Source organism: Felis catus, chromosome D4 (genome assembly GCF_018350175.1).
Source record: "Felis catus isolate Fca126 chromosome D4, F.catus_Fca126_mat1.0, whole genome shotgun sequence".
Taxonomy (NCBI): domain Eukaryota; kingdom Metazoa; phylum Chordata; class Mammalia; order Carnivora; family Felidae; genus Felis; species Felis catus.
Genome location: NC_058380.1, coordinates 92,457,162 through 92,475,119, shown reverse-complemented (window position 1 = coordinate 92,475,119; position 17,958 = coordinate 92,457,162). Strand labels below are relative to the sequence as shown.

The 17,958-nt window shown below is 65.7% G+C and overlaps 1 protein-coding gene and 1 long non-coding RNA gene across 15 annotated transcripts in view; one reads left to right on the top strand and one right to left on the bottom strand.

Annotated features, from left to right (window-relative positions):
- Window positions 1-10,164: 10,164 nt before the first annotated feature.
- LOC102899124 lies at window positions 10,165-11,977 on the bottom strand. Of its 3 annotated transcripts, none has more exons than XR_006588664.1 (4): window positions 11,870-11,977; window positions 11,240-11,749; window positions 10,682-11,164; window positions 10,165-10,407 (listed from the first exon to the last, which is right to left on the bottom strand). It is a non-coding gene; the product is annotated as an uncharacterized LOC102899124 (long non-coding RNA). The 3 variants fall into 3 exon arrangements; XR_006588663.1 differs by having other exon boundaries at window positions 10,682-11,538; window positions 11,635-11,749; XR_006588662.1 differs by having other exon boundaries at window positions 10,682-11,749.
- The window catches only part of CCDC187 (coiled-coil domain containing 187), a 37,543-nt gene continuing 30,896 nt past the window's right edge, over window positions 11,312-17,958 (top strand). For 6 of the 12 annotated variants that reach the window (XM_045042911.1, XM_045042908.1, XM_045042910.1 and 3 more), the window contains exons 1-4: window positions 12,032-12,413; window positions 12,856-13,385; window positions 13,484-13,582; window positions 15,522-15,617. In XM_045042911.1, the coding sequence (XP_044898846.1) occupies window positions 12,181-12,413; window positions 12,856-13,385; window positions 13,484-13,582; window positions 15,522-15,617 (958 nt within the window). In that variant the 5' untranslated portion in view covers window positions 12,032-12,180. Of the gene's footprint in view, window positions 11,449-12,030; window positions 12,414-12,855; window positions 13,386-13,483; window positions 13,583-15,521; window positions 15,618-17,958 lie in introns of those variants that run through there. The other 6 variants (XM_045042904.1, XM_045042902.1, XM_045042901.1 and 3 more) reach the window with 2 other exon arrangements.

The window sequence follows — 17,958 nt, the reverse complement described above, 5'->3', positions numbered from 1 at the left end:
CCGCTCAGCCTTCCCTGGTGTCCTGCCTGTGATACCAGTGAGCGGGCAGAACGGCGAGGTGCCGGTCCCCAGGCCGGGCTTCAGGGGAGCTGACTTCCCCGTCCCGGATCCGCCCCCTGGACAGGCCTGGCGGGAGATGACGGTGGACGGTTTCTGAGCGCCTGGAGGTGGGGAGGCCTGGTGGACTCTCAGGGCTGCAATGGGCCTTGGATGAAGGCCGGGCCGGCTGAAGGCGGCCGCTGCCTGGAGCCATCCCAGGGACAAAGGATGGGCACACAGGCGTCAGCGGGGTGTGCAGCCTGAGGCCCACGGGGGTGTTTGCTGGGGCCAGGGGCAGATCGGGACATCCCTGCTGCTGGCGTGGTAGCTCCTCGTCCGTGGCCTCCCAGACCCCGCTGCCCCCCGCCCCCCAGCCTCCCCGCCTACAGCAAGTTTGCTCCTGCGGGGCCCAGAGGGGACACAGAGGAGCTGAGCCCAACCCGGGACCTAAATGCTTCTGACCAGTCTCTACCGTGGATTCCAGACTGAAGAAGGAAAAGGTAGACAGGGAGAAAAAGAGAGAGAGAGAGAGAGAGAGAGAGAGAGAGAGAGAGAGAGAGAGGCACACGCATGCTCACATACATAGTCATGTAAGATCACTCGGGTTGACCGTGTTCCCGATAATGTCATTACCCTGAGAAACAACTTATTGTCCTGCAAAGTCGTGGGGCAAGTGCCCCCCACCCCCTTGCCCTCAGGACCCCGGGGGTCGCCCATAGCCATCTCCTCTCCTCAGGGCCTCAAAACTCCCTGGAGGGTGGGGCCTGCAGGGTGGGCGAACGGGTCCCCAGGCAGGTGCCGCAGGGAGCCGGAAGGAAACGGTCTGCCGCCCGCGGGGCCCAGTGCCTCCCTGGGAGATGACAGGCGCCCAGGAAATAGCTGGAGATGCGAGGGAGGCTATGCACCACCCGTGTCATCAAGCGACACCCGGCCACGCAGCATTCCTGGGGCCCTGGCTGGCAGCCGCGGGCTCTGTCACCCGGGGCCACGTGAAGCGGGCACACCCGCCCTTGTCCGTGGCAGGTCGGTCTGTGGGAGCCCATCCCCGGCTCGTATGACTGAACCCCCTGCCCCCTGCCTGTCTAAGCCCCCCAGGTCTGGCAGATGGGTGACACTGAGAGCCGGAGACAGGCAGAGAGAGAGACACAGAGACAGAGGCAGAGAGATGGAGAGTCTGGGGGCTCTGGGTTCCCACGGTGCCGTGTGGTGGGAGGAGGAGTCTCTACGTGAGCGTAAGCCAGACAGAATTAGGGGAGCAAATCAATCCGAGGAAGCCCCCCCAGGCAAACTAGACAGTGGATTTTCCCCTTTCAGGGGCTCTCTGCCCACAGCTCCCCACTCCAGGAGAGCCGCTGGGGACAGAAGGCACTTGCCTGTGTTACATCCGCCAACCACCCCCCACTCCCGCCGGCTGGCCTTGGCCAAGCTCCCTGACCCTTGGGGTGTGGAGCGGTGAATGAGGCACTCGTCAGAGACCACTGAGATGGTGTGTCCTCTGTGTCCGTCCCCTGGGGCCGCTCCCTCCAGAGGCTCCCAGGGAGGGTCGTCCCTGCCTCTCTCAGCTCCTGGGGCTCCAGGCGCCCCTTGGCTGGTGACTGCCTCCCTCCACCTCTGCTCCGTCCTCCACAGGCCCCCCGCCCTTCTCCTCTGGGAGGACTGGCCATCGGATGCAGGGCCTGCCTAGTCCAGGACGGTCTCATCCTGAGATGCTTAATGACATCTGCATAGACCTCCCCTCCCAAACAGAAGCACATTTACTCCTATTTACTCTAGGTGGATGTCTTCCGGGGACTCCGTTCACCCCACTACGCCCATGTCCCAGTATTTACTTACGATGGTTGCTACATGACTTGGGTCATAGAACACGCAGAGCTTTGCGGCCTCGTTGTCACGTCGCGTTATATCGTGAGCACGACCCGGGCTCACAGGCACCACTGGGGGCGGGGCTATGTGGCCTGCATCCAGACCCTCGCTGGGGGACCCTCCGCTGCCCCCTCCTTTCCCGGCTGTGCGCTGTCCGGCGAAAGGCACCAGAGCCTGTGCCCCCAGGGCTCAGGGAGCAGCCGCCCTCCCGGCAGCTCAGGGAGCGGGGTCACCACACAGCCGCTCACAGGTCCATGAGGAAACCTCTCTCTCCGTGGGGACTCTGTCTAGAACGTAGGGACAGCGTGGAGCTTGGGACACTGCAGGCCCATGCAGATGTGGCCGCTAGAGCAGGGGCCCTACCCTGGGCCTCTCTCCTCTGCCAGACGGAAGCCTGGGAAATAAAGTCCTGCCAGTGAAGCCCCTGGCATGGGCCTAGAACACGTTGTCCCCTGTGCAAGGGACAGCTGTCGCCATGAAACTTGCTCCTGGGCTGACCTCCTCCAGCCTCCCCGGGCTGAGCCCCTCAGGCTGCCGGCCCAGAGGCGTGGGCGGACGCGGGGACCTCCTCAGGCACAGACCTCGTGCGCGGGGCCAGCGAGTCGGGGTTTGCCTGCCTCTGTGGCGCAGGTGCTCCATTTCACAGGAGCACGGGTGCCTCTGAGGCCGCTGGGCTGGCCGGCTAGCTGGGGACCTGGAAACTTGGTGGGAAGGGAGGAACCCCCAGGGCCAGGGCTTACAGGAGGGGCCCCCACCCTTGGTACCCGCCTCCCTCCCCTTCCCCATCCCCAGGGCTTTGCCCCCCCCTCCCCCCCCCCCCCCCAGTGCTGGCTTTCACCGCCTGAATGCCTCCTGCCGCGCCTGGGGTGTGGTCACAGAGCCAGGACGAAACCTGGCCCCACGGACCCACTCTCCCGCGGGAGCCCCCCGCACACACTCGCACCTGCCTCTCTGTGGAGGCCAGACTCCCTGAAGGCCCTGTGTCCTGCCAGGGGTCCAGGAAGAGGGACACCCCCACCTCCGCTGTGGGCAGCCAGGCCAGCCGGAGAGGCCCAGGGCTGGGGCAGCAGGGGTGCACGGTGGCACGGTTGGTGGGGGGAGAATGGAGGGGTGCTTGGGGGACCCGTGGCCACCTCGCGGTGAGGATGCGGGTTCAGGGGCGGCAGCGGGCGGGGTTGCCCCGCCAGGTTTACCCGGCGCGAGGAAGCAGTTGGTGGGAACCCGTGTTGGGCACGGGACTCGGGGCAGAGCAAGAGGCAAGCCAGCTCTCCAGGGCACAGCGGGACCTGGGGCACCCCCCACGGGCGACCTCAGGAAGCACAAAGAGCCCTCACCTGGGCCGGCAAGACGGTACCTGGACTTGCCGCGGGCTGCCCGCCTCCGTGGGCCTCCTGGGCAATGCCCGTCACCTGTCCAGCGGCAGGCGCAGAAAGCCAGGGAGAGCAGGAGAGGGGGCCACCCTCCTGCCGGTCCCCGCATGGGGTCCGTTCCCAGAGTCTCTGCCCATCTTTTCTGGGGCACTCGCGGTTGCCATGGAAACCCCGCATCCTCCTCAGGGGGCCCCTGCTCTGCTCTTAGGGGAAACTCAGCCAGGCGGCCTCCTCTCCCAGCCCTCTGTGGCCTCAGGGTGGGGCTGTTTTCACAGCTTGATTCTTCCCAGTGGGTCGGTCCCTAACTCCCAAATCGTCTGGTCAGGTCTGTGGGAGACTCCCCTTGGTGTGGGCCCCACCCCGCCTCTGTGGCCCGAATCAACCTGTGGCAATGACTGACCTGCAGGGGGCAGCAGACTCAGGGCAGCGCGGCAGCGGTCTGGGCCGGGCCCCGGGGAGTCCCCCGTCTGAAAAGCACCTGGAAGCCTACCACCCTGGTTCTCCAAACAGCAAACCTTCCAGGATGGGAGCACAGACATTTCCTGAGCATCTGGCACCCGGGAAGGGAAGCAGCCAGAAGGAAGGAGGGACACGGGACCCCAGGCCTCCGGGGCCCCTCCCTCTCCCTGCAGGACTGATCGAAGCTCAGAGCCAGGCTGATCGGGGAAATTAGAAAGACCCGCAGGGACAAACCCATCGCATGCATTTACTTTTGATCCCCTCGGAAGCCCCGTTAAAATGACAGCAATGAGTTTCTTCATTTGCTTTTTAAATTATGAGCTCATAAAGACAAAGAGGACAGGACAGGGGAGGGAAGGGGGGAAGGGGGGCGGCCCTCAGGTGCCATGGAGAACAGGGGCTGAACTCGGGAGGTGACCCCCCCATAGCTGGAGGTCCGGACTGAGAGCCTCCCACCCCGCAGAGGCAGAAAGCCAGGGAATGAGGGTCCTTACAGACCCCCTTCCTCCCGCCTCCACCCCGAGCAGGACAGTGGAAGGGTCTTCTCAGGGTCTGGCCAGCCCTATGTGTTTGGAGTCCACAGCTCACCCCTCCCTCAGAGCCACCAGGTTGCTCTTGGCCCCACTTGTCATAGGTCTGGTTCTCCGGAAGCGGATGCCAAGGCAGAGTCTGGGGCGCACGATGTGCCCCAAGGAGCAGCTGCCGTCGGATGGTGGGGAGGAAGCAGGGCCGCCCTGCGGGGCTCTGGCCAACTGATGCCTTGCCGCACCCCTCGGTCCCCAGGCCCCGGTGCTCTTTCTGCGGGGGACACAGCCCCGCGAGGAGGTCCTGGGCAAGGCACCCTCTTGCGGGGTGCTGTCCGGGTGACGCTTCTGGCGAGGCCCTCCTCGGCTGTGCCAGGTGGCAGCCCGTGGACGTTGCCCCTCTGCACCTGCCCTGACGAAGCGGGGATGCAGTGGAGTAGGGGGTCCCATGCTGGAGGGTCAGACGTTCCTACAACCGGGGTGGTGCCGGCCGAGACCTCACGGACAGCACAGGCCAGCTGCGCCCCGGACGCACTCCTGAGGAGGAGTGGCGGCCCTTCCAGAACGAGGGGGAGGCCCAGGGGAGCCGCCGGGCCGTCCGAGCTCAGGGCCGCCTCTGATGCCGGCAGGCTGGGCATTTGGAGGCAGCTTGACCGACCTTGGTCCCTAAGTGCTCACGCCGCCGCCGGGCCCGCACGCGGCCCCTGTCTTCGCCGCCGGGGCCCCTGCCTGTGAGGCCAGCACTGAGGCGGCCGGGGTCCCCCAGCTGGCAGGGCGGTGCTGGGTCCTGAGCGGCTCGGTGTTACTTCTGGGCAGGTGCTCCTGGTGGGCAGGAAAGCGAGGGAGAGAGAGAGCTTCGCGGTTTGCACCCACACACACGGGCCTCCTTCCCTGCATGGTGCCTTCCTTTGCGTATTAGGTTCCTGACCAGCCAGGAGGTCACTTGTCCCCACCCCTCAGGCCATTTCTCCTCCCACACAATGGGGAACCCGGCACTCTTCCCCTGGGACGCCTTTCGGCCCTGTCCCCCCTGGAATGAGAGTGGCCCTCAGTCAGCAGCTGCTTCCGCTCACCCCCCCAGCGCCCCCCCACCCCCAGCCACCAAGCTCGGCGCGCCCTACCCCCACGGCTGGCGGTGGCGGAGGGCCAGGCTGAGGGGTGCATGCAACGGCCGAGTGTGCCACGGGGCCCCGACCGCTTGCTCAAGCACGATTCTGCCTGTGCACGGTGCTGGGTGTTCCCCCTTCCCTCCTACTGGGCCAGGTGGGGACACTTGGCTTTGGGACTGAGCGGCCCGGCCACACGCAGCTCATGATGGCTGTTCTGCCACGCTGTGCCCAGCGCCAGGCCAGGCATCGGTCTCAGGGCCCAGTTGCACACGTGTTTCAAAAGGCACGTCTGTCTCTTAGTCAGCTTGGGCTGTGTGACAAAACTCCAAAACCTCAGGCTGGGTGGACGTCCCTTGTGCCTCTGGTGCCAACGGGCAAAGTCAACCTGTGGGCCAGAGCTGACGCAGCCCTGAGCCCATCCAATTCCGGTGCCAGACGGCTCTGGGCCGGTGGTGGCTGAGGCAGCCCAGCCAGTGTGCCGAGTTCCAGCATCACGCCTGCCGACTGCGGGGTCATACGCCTCTCGACCCTCTGGCCCTGGGATGCAGACGCCTCCCGCGTGGTCTGGCCTGGCAGGCCAGCTCTGGTCCAAGGTGGCCTCGCCAGGCATCTGGCTCCCTTAGGACAGTGCCAAGCAGCTCCCCAGGGGCCGAGGGACTGCTGTCTCCATGCCCCTTCCGGGGGGGCAGGCATGCCCCTGAGTATTTAAGAGATCAGGCTGCTCCAAGTTTCTCTGCCTCCAAATTCAAATTTCCTGAACACCAAGGGGAATCTCCTGGCAAGATACTTTTATTAGAGTTTGGTTTTTTTTTGGCGGGGGAGGGAGGGAAAGACCTACCTTCTGGGGGTAGGGTGGTGGCAGGGACAGGAAGACTTGGGGCACCCACCCCAGGACCTCCACAGTGGGGGGGGGGCGGTTTCCCCCGGGCCGAGACAAGGAGACGGCACTCCCTGCTGCCTCACCTCCTTAGCTGCCCGCCTCCAGGACTCCTAGGCTCCCCAGACCCCTGCAGGTGCGAGTTTGGAGCTGGGCAGGGGTGGGGGCAGCACACGCTGACCAGGACCTAGGGTTGAAAATGGACTTTGGGTGAGTGTGCAGATCTTAGCCAAATGACCGAGACCCCGGGAACCCACACGCGGGACCAGGCGCTGCCCGGGCCCCTCAAGAGCCCCTGCCCTCCTTTGCCTGGGCTGCCACACTGACTCCAAGGAGGCGGGAGACCTTGTGGGTTTTGCGTTTGGTAACCGGACCCCCTCCCATGTCCACCCACCGGCACCTTCCCACTTCTGGAAGCCCTGAGAACTGCTCTCTAGACGAGGCTGTGAACTGTCTCAGGTGTCTCCCCCCCGCCCCCCACCCCTGACACCGTGCTTCAGAAGGGCTGGGGTGACCCTGTTGGCCTCCGGCTCCCTGGCTCCTGGCTGCCAGGCTGTGCTTCCAGAGACCCGGGTGGCTGCTGGAGGTCCCTGGGGGGCGGGGAGAAAGCAGGGGTGGAGGGTCGAGAGGGGGCAGCTGTGGACCGCACTGGAGATGCCCGCCTCCCTGCCGGTGCAGACCTGCCTCCCGCGCTGCCCCCACTGCCTGGGGCCCAGTAGGAGCGCCCCAGGTGTGTGTCCTCGGCCCGTGGGGGCTGGATGTGCCGGTGAGGCTCCTGGCGCCTGGCGCTGTTCCCTCGGGGCTCCGGGAAGCCAGCCTGGAGGAGGAGCCTGCCTGGATGGACGCTTGGGTTTCTCCGGCAACGTCAGGTGCCGGTGTCCCGGTGCCTGGGCTCCACCGGCGGCTGGCCTTTGAGCCACGGCTGCGGCCTGGCGCCCTCCCACAGCTGGTGAGTTCCCTGGGGGGCTCTGCCTGAGCCGAGCCGGCCTGCCCCGGGCACTTGGGGGAGGCGCGGGTGGGAGCACAGGCAGGTTGGGGAGGGTGTTAGCCTTTCCTCCTGGCGTGGACGTGGCTGGGTGCTGGGAGCCACCTTCCTTCCGTCCTGCTTTCCTGGGGAGGGGTCTTCCGGCGTGGGGGCTCCCTCTGAGGGCTTGGGGCCTCCTCAGGGGCAAAGCCAGGCTGCCCCTGGGAGCATGATGCCCACCCGCCCTACCCACTGGGCAGCCCTGCCTCTGGCTTCAGGTGCTGCTGTGAGGCCAGCACTAGACTCTTACCTAATGAACTGTCCCTCAGTCTCCCCGTCTGTATGATAGGAATAAATACGCCACCAGCCCCTGAGGGGGGCTGGCGGGCGGTTCTGCATTTGGTCCCACCCGGCAAGCCCAGCTGACAACGAGGCCAGCTCAGCCTGGATCCTGTCTAGCTAACTCCTCGGGCGAAGGGGGCCCCTCAGGCCGTCCTGTCCTGCTGGAAGGCCCCCATCAAGGAGTTGAGTCAGCGGGCAGGAGACCCACAGCCATGGCCCCCAAAAGCCATGGTCCCCAGTTGACCATTCTGAGCCGTTCGAGGGTGGCTCTCGCTCCCTGGGGGGTGTCTGTGTCCACGGGCTCCTTTCCCCGGGGTCGCTGGTGTTCCAGCTCCCTCCCTGTTTGCCGGGGGGTGGCCCGGAGGACAGGTCTCCGCTCTGTGTTGTGTGACTGTGGGCAGGGTGACGACGCCTTGCTCTTGGGTTGTGGGGAGGTGCCCCAGGTCGCCTGGGGAACGCGCTGGGGGCAGGGCCCGGTCGCTGGCAGGGTGCCCCCAGGGGAGCCGGCTCAGGAGCCGCTGTACTGAGCGCTGGGTGCTGGCCGGGCTGACTCTGGCCTTGGACGAGGCCGCCCAGGCCTGAGGGTGGGGGTGTGGGGCGGGGGGGGGGGGGGAGGGGGGAGCTCCCTGCTGACCTCTCTGTGGGTGTGGCCGTGAGTCCCTCTCGGTGAGTGGGCGGTGGCGCTAGGGTCCCCTGGGGGGTGGGTTAAATGGCTTCTGGGCTGTGCGGCTGAGAGGTTGGAGAGGTCGCAGGGTGAGGCAGCCTCGCCTTGGTTTTATCTCCTTGACCCTGTGTCGAATTTCCCTCTGCCCCGCCTCACCCACCGGCCCTTGCATCCCGCTTCCCCGCTGGCGCCCCCCTCTGGACCTCCAACCTTGGCCTTGTGTTACCTTGTTCGGCCATGTCGTCTGCCACCCTGGGGCCTGGCGGTCTCCTCTGGGGAGCGGCTGGTAGAGACGCGGTGGCTGAGAATGGAGAGGCTGGGGGACACCGCCCTGGCCAGACTCCCACGCAAGAAAGCCGTTGGCAGCCCAGGCCGGCCTGCCTTCTCTGCAGCCCCGGGCAGCAAGCACGCGTGCTGTGTGTCGGGGTCCGGGGTCACAGGGCTGGGGGGTGCCTGTGCAGCTGACGCTCTCTTGTTGCCTGCATATCACTTCCCCAGATGTGACCTGAGCCCGGGTCAGCCGCCGGAGCGCTTCTGTCTGGACCTCTAAGGCCCTGCACCCCACCCTCTCTGGGCCCCTGCTTGGTGGCTTCTGGGCAGGGCCTGGTGCGCCGGGGGACTCTAATCGGGGGACAGGGCCAGTTCGGGTGTGTTCGCTTCCGGGACCAGTGCTGCCCCAGGGCCGGGTCTGAGCCGGTGGCTGGAGGGTCCGATGCCCGAGTCCAGGCGGGGCCGGCTGCTGCTGCTGGTGAGACCAATGTGGTCTGAAACCCTGGGGCCCAGGGACCGTGGGCGCCTGGGCCTTTCTCCTTCACGGTCCACCGACTCTGTCCCCGAGCCCGCTCGGGGTGCTTTGGGCCGGGTTCCCTGGGGATGAGCTGGGGAGACGTGAACAGCGTGGCCGACAGAGCCGAGCTGCCGCCCACCCCACCCCTGCAGCCCGGCCAGGCTGTGGAAGCAGGGGCCTGGCCCAGAGCGGTGTCGTGGTCTGTGGACAGTGGGCTGCGGGTGCTGTGGGTGGGCCCCCCGGCCCCGGCAAGGAGCGGGACACCTGCTCCACCAGGGGCCCCGCCACACTGGGGGCTCTCACAGCCACGAGCATTTGCACACAGGCCACCCCTGCACCCCCCCGGAGCGGTCCCCAGCCCCTTGGGGAGGGCAGAGGGGACCTCGCTCAGAGAGAGTGGCGCTGGTAGGTGTGAGCAGGGAGGAGGCAGGGGTGGTCGGGAGGGAGCGAATGTGGCTACAGAAGGAGCCTCGGGGCCCAAATGGGGGCCAACCTCCAGCCGGGCCTGCATCTTGGCTCAGGGTTAGGGGAGAGGCTGGGGCCTGATCCATGTGGGGCGTGCCTCCCCCCCAAGACTGTGGTCTCTGCTGTGGCCTTGCGGTACCTGGTGCCCACGCTGCTGCTTGTGGCCCCGGCCGCTTGTGGTCACCCCAGCAGGTGTGAGGGAGCTGGGACAGTACGTGCCAGGGTCCACGGAGGGTCCTGGGCAGGGAGAGGCCCTGGGGGCTCGCACGTCCCCTGATTTGGAGCCGGGCTAGAAGCCCGGGTGGTGAACCAGATCTGTGGAGAGGTGTGGCACCCACGGAGGGGGGCGGAGATCGGGGGCCAGGGAGGAAGTTCTGGGCTTGTCACCGCTTACAGAGCAACGACGAAGCTGGTTATTTTCACGTGCACACACATTCGTTTCGTGCTTTCGCTTTTATCAACTCTAGGGCATTGAAGCAGACTGCTTCATCGTGTGTATGTATGTATTTATGTGTATTTATTTTGAGAGGCGGGGAGGGGAAGAGAGAGAGAGGGAGAGAGAGGATCCCAAGCAGGCTCAGCGCTGTCAGCACAGAGCCTGATGTGGGGCTCGAACCCACAAACTGTGAGATCGTGACCTGAGCTGAAAACAGGAGGTGGACACTTAACCCCCTGAGCCCCCCAGGCGCCCCCCACCCCCGCCATCGTATTTATGAAATAGCTGCTTCCTGAGGAGGGAAACTGCTTACGACCTATTTCTGCTCAGAGAGCCCCTCCCTCTGCCCTTTAGGGATCAGGGCTAGAAAGTTGGGGGGATGCTGGGGGAGAGTGATGAGGGCCTGAGCGCCTGGCGGGGGACACGGCCGCAGTGTCGGTGGGGTCTGTTGGCAGGGCTGCGGGGGGTTCTGCTGAGCTGTCTCTGGGAGTCTCCTCGGTTGTGCAGCCTGTAAGGGTGGTGGTGGGGACACCGTGGTCACGCCCTGGGGAAGCCACAGTGTTCCCAGTCCCGCCACCCCCAGTTTTAGCAGAAGCTGCCCGCAGGCCCAGTGTACCCCAGCACGTCCCAGGAACACGCTCGTGCCCTGAAGCTGTCCTGGAAGGACGCCCCCCCCCCCCCAGGCTCCCCTGTGCCACCCCGGGTCAGCCCTCTGTGACACTGACCCCTTGCAAACATCGTAAAGGAACACAGGGGTGGGACCCGCTGTAGCCTGGCCTCACCGGGGAGCAGGCAGGCCCAGGCAGGGCGGGACTCCCCACCAGGCGGACGCGGCAGAGCGGGAGGGTGGCTACGGTGCCACCGGCAGGGGGACCCGGCCACGCAGGTACGCGGAGGCACGCCCTCGGTCTAGGCCGCCAGGTGTGGTCGAGGGCCCCGGGGCCAAAGGCTGGATCTGGGGTCCCGCGGGCTCTGTGCCCTGAGAGGCGCGCCTTCTGCCCCTCGTCCCGAGCTCAGGAGAAGCCAGACGGGAGAGAAGGGACAGCACCCCGCAGTGCAGGCTGGTCCCGTCCCTGGGGTGGGTCTTCTCACCCTGCTGGCGGGATGGGGGGTGGGGGCATGTCCACCGCGACAGGGCCCTGCTGGGCTCAGGACCTCGCCCTGTGCCCTGCCGCCCTGCCCCTCCGCAGCCTTGTCCAGGCCTCTCTGCTTCCCCCGGACAGGCAGGAGGCCCTCCATTCTGCCTTTTGCTTCCTCGGGGCGTCCTGAAAACGAAGTCTTTGTAACCCGCTCAGCCACCCGGCCGCCCCACTCAGCGCCCCCTGCTGGAGTGAACTCACCAGCTGCTCACAATCCCCGGGGGGGGCAGGGGCAGGGTGGGGTCTCTGGTCGCCCGAGGTTACTCAGCTGGCTGGGGGCGGAGCGGGGATTTGAAGGAGCTCTGCTCCGGGGGACCATGCCCAGCTCAGAGCCAGCCGGCTGCAGAGTCCACACCCTCTCCACCACTCCGCCGGCCGGGGTCGTCGAGGTGACAGGACGCCCACTGCAGGTGGGCCAGGCTGGGGGGCAGCCCTGGGAGTGCAGGGCCCGGGAAGCAGGCCCGGGACTCCTGGGGCTCAGGCGTCTTGAGCTGCTGCTCCTGTGGGCAGAAGGGTGTCCCGAGCCTGTGGCAGGGCGAGCCGAGAAGCCAGCGCCCACTTCCCGTGACCAATCCCGAGAGGCCGAAGGCAGGGACCTCGGCAGTGTTTCCGAGTTGGCGTCGGGGCCCGAGCACACAGCCTCTCGTCCAGCCGCTGGGGACACGTCCTGGGCCGGCTCCTCTCTCCCGCCCCGGGTCTTCCAGGCTGACCCTACCCAGAATCGAAGCCTGAGCCGGGCATCAGCCCGGAGGTCACCCCACTCTGCCCCCAGCCCCTCCCTGTGCCCCCACTCTGGCCCAGCCCGACCGCAGCCCCGGCCAGTTCACTCACCACCCGCGCAGCCACTGGCTCCGGTGCCCTGGGAGGAAGGGGGTGGGGCCCTGCCCATCGCCCCAGCAGGAGCTGAAGGCCTCGGTCCTGTCGCTGAGTGATGTGGGGTTATTATGCTGTCACAGGCCACCCAGAATTCTCTCCCACCCTGCTAAGAGGCAGCTCGTTAGAAAGCCCCCCCCCCCCCCGCCATTCCAGCCCAGGGCCCGGCAGCCCACCATGTCTGCCCAGTTTCCACAAGTATCCTGAGGGTCTCCATCGTGGGCCAGGGGACTGGAGAAGGCCAGCCGGCCCAGCCCGCGCAGGGATGGATGTCGGGCCTCAGGCCAGCAGGCTGCCCTGTGAAGGCACCATCTGTGACCTCAGGGCAGGCGGTGACCAGGGGGCTCACCAGATCCCGCCCTCGGCCCGGCCCTGGGGCCATTTCGATCTCGGTCCCGGGAATGCCGCCGGTCCTCCTAGGAGACACGACCCAGCCCCACCCCAAAGACAACCTCGAGGCCCGGGGCAGGCCAGCCGCCAGGAAGGCTAGAGCCAAGCCCAGGTAGTGTCTGTGCCCGCCCCCTGGGCCAGGTGGGGGCTTCCTTTCCCAGGAGGGCAGCCCAGTCAGCATGAGGACAGAGGACTTGGGGGCCTCTGCTGCGTGCCTTCTCCAGAGCCTCAGTTTCCCCATCTGCAAATTGGACCGATCGTGGTACCTTCCCCAGGGCCTCAGTTTCCCCATCTGCAAATTGGGCTGATCGTGGTGCCTGCCTCAAAGGCTCCAGGTGGCCGTCCGAGGGGACATCACAGCAGTGCCGTGCATGGGGCGTTTCACTGGTCCCCTGCACCTTCCTTGGCAGTGGGCCTTCTGAGACAGGAGAACGAGGGAGCAGGAGGGTTGCTGGGCTGGGGGGGGGGGGCGGGTTGTGCCATGTGAGATGTTCTTCTGCTCAGCATGGCCGGGTCCCCACTCCTGACCGGCCAGTCTGCTTCTCTCTCCCCAGGGACTCCGGGCTCCGTCCATCTGCGGCTGATGATGATGCCATGGCTGCCCTGAGGTGGGCCAGGCCCTGCCGGCAGCCAGGTGGCCTGCGGGGAGCTCCCCACGTGGCCTGGTCCGACTACACCGAGCAGCCAGGCCCCCAGAGGAAGGCCTGCAGCCTCCTGGGGTGGTCCGAAAGCGAGGAGGCCAGGGATGGGGACAGCTCGGTGTCATCAGGCCGCCTTTCCGGCTCCTCCGGGGGCCACGAGTCCTGCACATCTCTCCCCGGGCCCTGGAAGGGGCGGCCCCCCCAGGTGCAGGGGCCCCGGCAGCAGCTGAGAGAGAGCAACCCACGACTGGAACGGCTTAGGGACAAGATCCGGGCCCAGGCACAGTGGCAGGCCAGCTGTGCCTCTCTGGGCACCTCGACGCCCTCCAGCGCCTCGCGCCTCTACAGAGTCTCCAAGCCAGATCTCCGCAGGAAGGCCGGAAGGCTGGCGCACCCCGATCCGGCCCCGTGGGACGTACTTGGGCCTGGGGCCACCATCAAAGGTGCTGCGTTTGAAGCCTTTTGAGTAGCTGCCGGATGGGGACCTTTTCCTGGAACTTTGCGGAACCTGTCTCACGATGCTCCCTCTCATCTTCTCCAGGCTTAGGCACCCCGAGCGAGGCTCCGTGTGGAGCAGAAGACAAGACCATCCTGGGCAGGGGGCGAGAGCCCTCCAGGGTCCCCCAGCGCCAGGCCTCAGGTGAGCCCGTTTGAACACCCAGGCGGCGGTCGGGGCCACACGGTTCTGGACCATACAGCTTCTCTCTCACTAGGCGATCGGCTCTATTTGATCACACTCAGACTGGGACACTAGAGAGGGTCCCAGCCCTTTATGAAAGGGCTGAGCAGGGGTCTGGACCCAGCCCGCCATTCCGTGGGGGTAGGACTTCCGAACCTCGGCGCCCCCCTCGGGGAAGGAGTGCAGGCTAGCACCGTTTGCAGATGGCGAGGGGGAGGAGGGCGTCCCTCACGTGCAGAGACAGCCTCACTCCAGCAAGATTTGGGGGGGGGCGCCCTGGAGTGGGGGAGGGGGAGGGCCTCGGGAGCAGAAATCAGGCTGCCCTGGGACGCCCGAGGCTTCTGGGGTCCTCGGTGCAGGGGAACAGGATGGGTTTTCCACGGGGCAATAGTGGCACCGAGGGTGGGCAAGAGGTTGGTCAGCATGGGATTTGGGACCCCTGGGGCAGCTGTCACAGGGGCGTTTTTGGGTGTGTGTCCTGCCCCAGCTGGATGTGTGAGCCGAGTACAGATGCCGGTGGGGTCCAAGGTGCCTGCTGATCAAAGCCAAGGGGGCCGGGCCCAGCTCTGGCTAACGTGGCCGGGGGCTGCGACAACTCCCTGTAGCCAGACGCCCAGGCGGGCCGTGGCTCACAGCGATCACCCTGCCTTTCTCCTCCTCCACCCACGGGACCCCTACGGCCTCAGCTCTCCCGTCCCCTCCCATCCCACAGAGGCCACTGGGGCCCCTCAGGCAAGGACGGGACTTGGCCATTGGTCACTCAGCACCTGGTGTCATCGGTCACCAGTCCTTGATAGTCACGTCTCCCCCTCCCAGCTTTAGAACCCTCTGGAAGTAGGTGTGGGGCAGGGCCGAGGTCTTTTCCTTTTTTCTTTTTTAATTGTGGTGAGATACACACAACACAAGATTTACCGTCGTAACCACTTTCAAGGACGCAGTTCAGGGGCGTCAGGCGCACTCACACTGTCGTGCAGCCGTCCCCCCCCACCCCGTCCATCCCCAGAATGTGTTCGTCTTCCCAGACTGGACTCGGTCCCGTTACACGTGGACCCTCCCCTCCCCCAGCCCCACCCTCCCGCTCTCCGTGTCCGTGGCTCCGACTCCTCCAGGGCCTCCTGTGAGTGGATCCTGTAGAATTGTGCTTTTGTACAGGCCTGGGTGCTGGAGGTCCCTCCTGCCAGCGGGTTGCGGGCACCGAGGACAGAGGGACCGGAGAGGCCTGGAGAGTCCTTCGGGCCAGCCTTTCCCCGAGCGCCCCCGGTCCTGCTCACACATCGCTGGCTGATTGGCTTCTCGGTGCTTCCCGGACACGGCCCCCGCCCCAGCGGTGAACAGGGACGAGCGAGGCCAGACCGCACGGGGAGAGGGGCTCCAGTGGCCCTCAGGAAGCTGGCCCAGTCCTGCTGGCCGCTGTGCTTGCCCGGGGACTTGGACAACCTCCACCCCCCGCGGTCTCCGTGTCTTCACACGTCCCGCCAGGGTGGACCCCACCACGCGGAGCCCCTCCCCCCACGTCCCCCTGCTGGGCCGCCTCTCCGCGGCGGCGGCCCACTCGGCTGTCTATTCAGTCAACAAACACGAGGGCCGCACGGCAGACCGAGATGGTCGCGGGCAACTCAGACGGGAGGCCGTTCCTGTCCTCGGTGGCTCGCGGCCCCGGACACCTGGGCGTTTGTGACCAGTCGGGGCGTGAAGGGGGGGCCTGTGCAGACCACCAAGAGGCGGACGGCCACGTGTGCCCCTCTGGCCCCACACTCAGCTGCCCGCACCGGCACAGTCCCCGGGAGCAGGCAGGACAGGAGCGTGGCTCTGTAGGGGCAGGGGGCTGCCAGCATGGCCGGCCGTGTGGCCGTCACTGCTCACCCTCCCCGCCTTCCCTCCTCCTCTCCTCTCCCTGAAGCTCCACGGGAGAAAACCAAAAGAATGAAAAGCTGTCCTTGCACGAGGGAGAGAGCCCCCCAGTCACCCACCTCTAGAAGAGATGCCAAAGACACAGGTAAGGTTTGCCCGTTTGGGGCCCCGGCAAGGCCTGGGGTAAAAGTCTGTGGCCCGGCTCACTGTGTGGGCACGCGGCTTCTGGTTCCGGTGCTGCGGATGGACGGGCGTCCCGGGGGCCTGGGGCGCTGCGTGCACGGGGGCCTGGGACGGGCAGGGGCCGAGCTCGAGTGGAGGGTCTGCCACGCGTGAAGGAGGGGCGGCACTGGCGTCCGCATCTCGGGTGAGTGTAGACCCTGCCTGGGCGTCACCGGGGCGCCGCGTGGTCCCCGCCGGCACAGGGGTCCTCCGCCGTGAGGAAGCGCGAGTCCACAACCCCCCCCCCCCGTGCTGTGGGCTGTCCTTCCAGCACCCCTAGACCAAGAGAGTCTGTAGGGACACGGAGCCGCTCTCCGCGATTGAACGTGCATTCAGTCTGTGCTCCGAGGCATCACTCGTGAGCGGCGGGGGCTGCTGGAGGGAGAGGTCTCCCTAGGCACCTGGCCTGGGATTGGAATCCAGACAGCAAGCCCGGAACACCCGCCTTCCCCCAGAGCACTCGGTGATAGGAAAGGCCTTAGATAGTGCCCACTGTCTCCCAGCCCTTTGGGGACTTGGGGCCATCAGGCAGGGGTGCGCTTCGGCCGATCACATCCCAGGAGAGTCCGAGGAAAAGCTGGTGATGGTGGCAGGCCTGAGGTCACACCCCGGGGCCCCCAGAGGTGGGGGTTTGGGGTGGTGACATCCAGCAAGGACCCAGCTGCCCAGACTGGGTCGGTTTGTGCCCCTGCCCTCGTGGTGGATCTGCCAGCCCCAGAAGGGCCACTTTGGTGTGTGTGGGACGAGGGAGGCGGTGTTCCCCTGGGGCTTGACTGTTCCTGGCGGTCAGCGCTGGCTCTGTGTGCCTCGTGCCCTCTGGACATCCGCTCAGGGACCCCCACAGCACTCCCCTGGGGTAGACGGGCTTGCTCCCGTTCTGTAGATGGGGACACTGAGGCTCGGCGAGGTTCAACAGCCTGCCCAGGGCTGCACTGGTGTGCTGGCTCCAGGCCTGTGCTCCTCACCTGAGAGAGCCAGGGGCGGGTGCTCTGGCCATCTTTCTGCTCCGCGCCATCAGACCTGCCGCCTCCACTCTGGGAGAGCACGGGTTGCCGCCGGACGAATGAACATGTCCCTCCTCCGCCATTGGCTTCAGGGACCCTCGAGGGAGGCGGGCAGCCATGGGGGCAGACACGTCTATTCAGCAGGGTAAGAGGTGACCAGACAGCAGGGAAAACCTCCACTCGAACCTGACAGTGAGGGATGCTGGGAGCCACAGAGAAGGTTCCGGAAGGCTCACTGAAAAGGCACAAAATACAATAGTTTTCTGCATCGTTGTCTCCCCCCCCCCCCCTCAGCTTTTTGGTTTGTTTTATTTTAATGGCTCGCTTGAAAAATGACCTGCTTTCTGTCTGACACTGGGTCAAAGGGCATGCCACTGGCCGCATCCATCATCGTAACCACCGTGTCACCCTGACGGAGCTGACCATTAGTTTCTGTCAGTGACCAAGTCACAGCTGGGCTAAGGAGAGATGAGCTTGGGTTCAGAGGTCAGAGCCGCAGGACTTGGGAATTGGATGAATTAGAAATTTGCTGTAGTTAACAAAAAATTAAATCACAATAGTTATAAAATATTCATCCATCCGGGCTGAAGGAAAATGAAGCCCTATATTTAATTTCAGATTATACCGCCTCACTTTGCATTTTTTATCATAGATTAAGTCGGCCCTGGAACTTTGACAGGGCACTTGGGGACTTCATCCATTTCCACAGATTAAAAATCCTCTCGTAAAAAAATTAATTGCCATTAAACTGCTCGGCGGAAGAAAAAATGTGCCCATCAGGACCCATTTATTGACCCGGACCCCTCTGGCGGGCTAATGGGGGATGAGCGGCCAGTGATGGAGGGGCCTGTGGGGAGGGTCCCGGCCAGCGGGCAGCCCCCTCGTCCAGAGCAGGGCCTGCATGGTGGCAGGGAGGAGCGATGACTTTGTGCAGGTCAGCAGCGACAGGGGCCAGGACGCAGGAGCCTTGCTGGGGAGCCCCCCTCCTCCCTCGGTACCATCCAACACCCAGGTGCGGCCAGCTGGGCAGTGCCGGCCTCAGCCCTGGCCTTTGTCTCTGCCAGCGGAACCCTGTCCCTTCCTGGCCCACCCCGTTTCATGCCTGTGGTCTTGTGGGGAAACCGAGGAGAGTCACTCGCCCGAAGCCCATAGCTAGTAATCAGCAGAGCCAGAATTTAAACCCGGTCTGGGATTCCCCAGACCACGCTTTAACTTCCGGTGTTCCCGGGCCCTGGCGTGGGGGGCGTGGCCTCAGGGGCC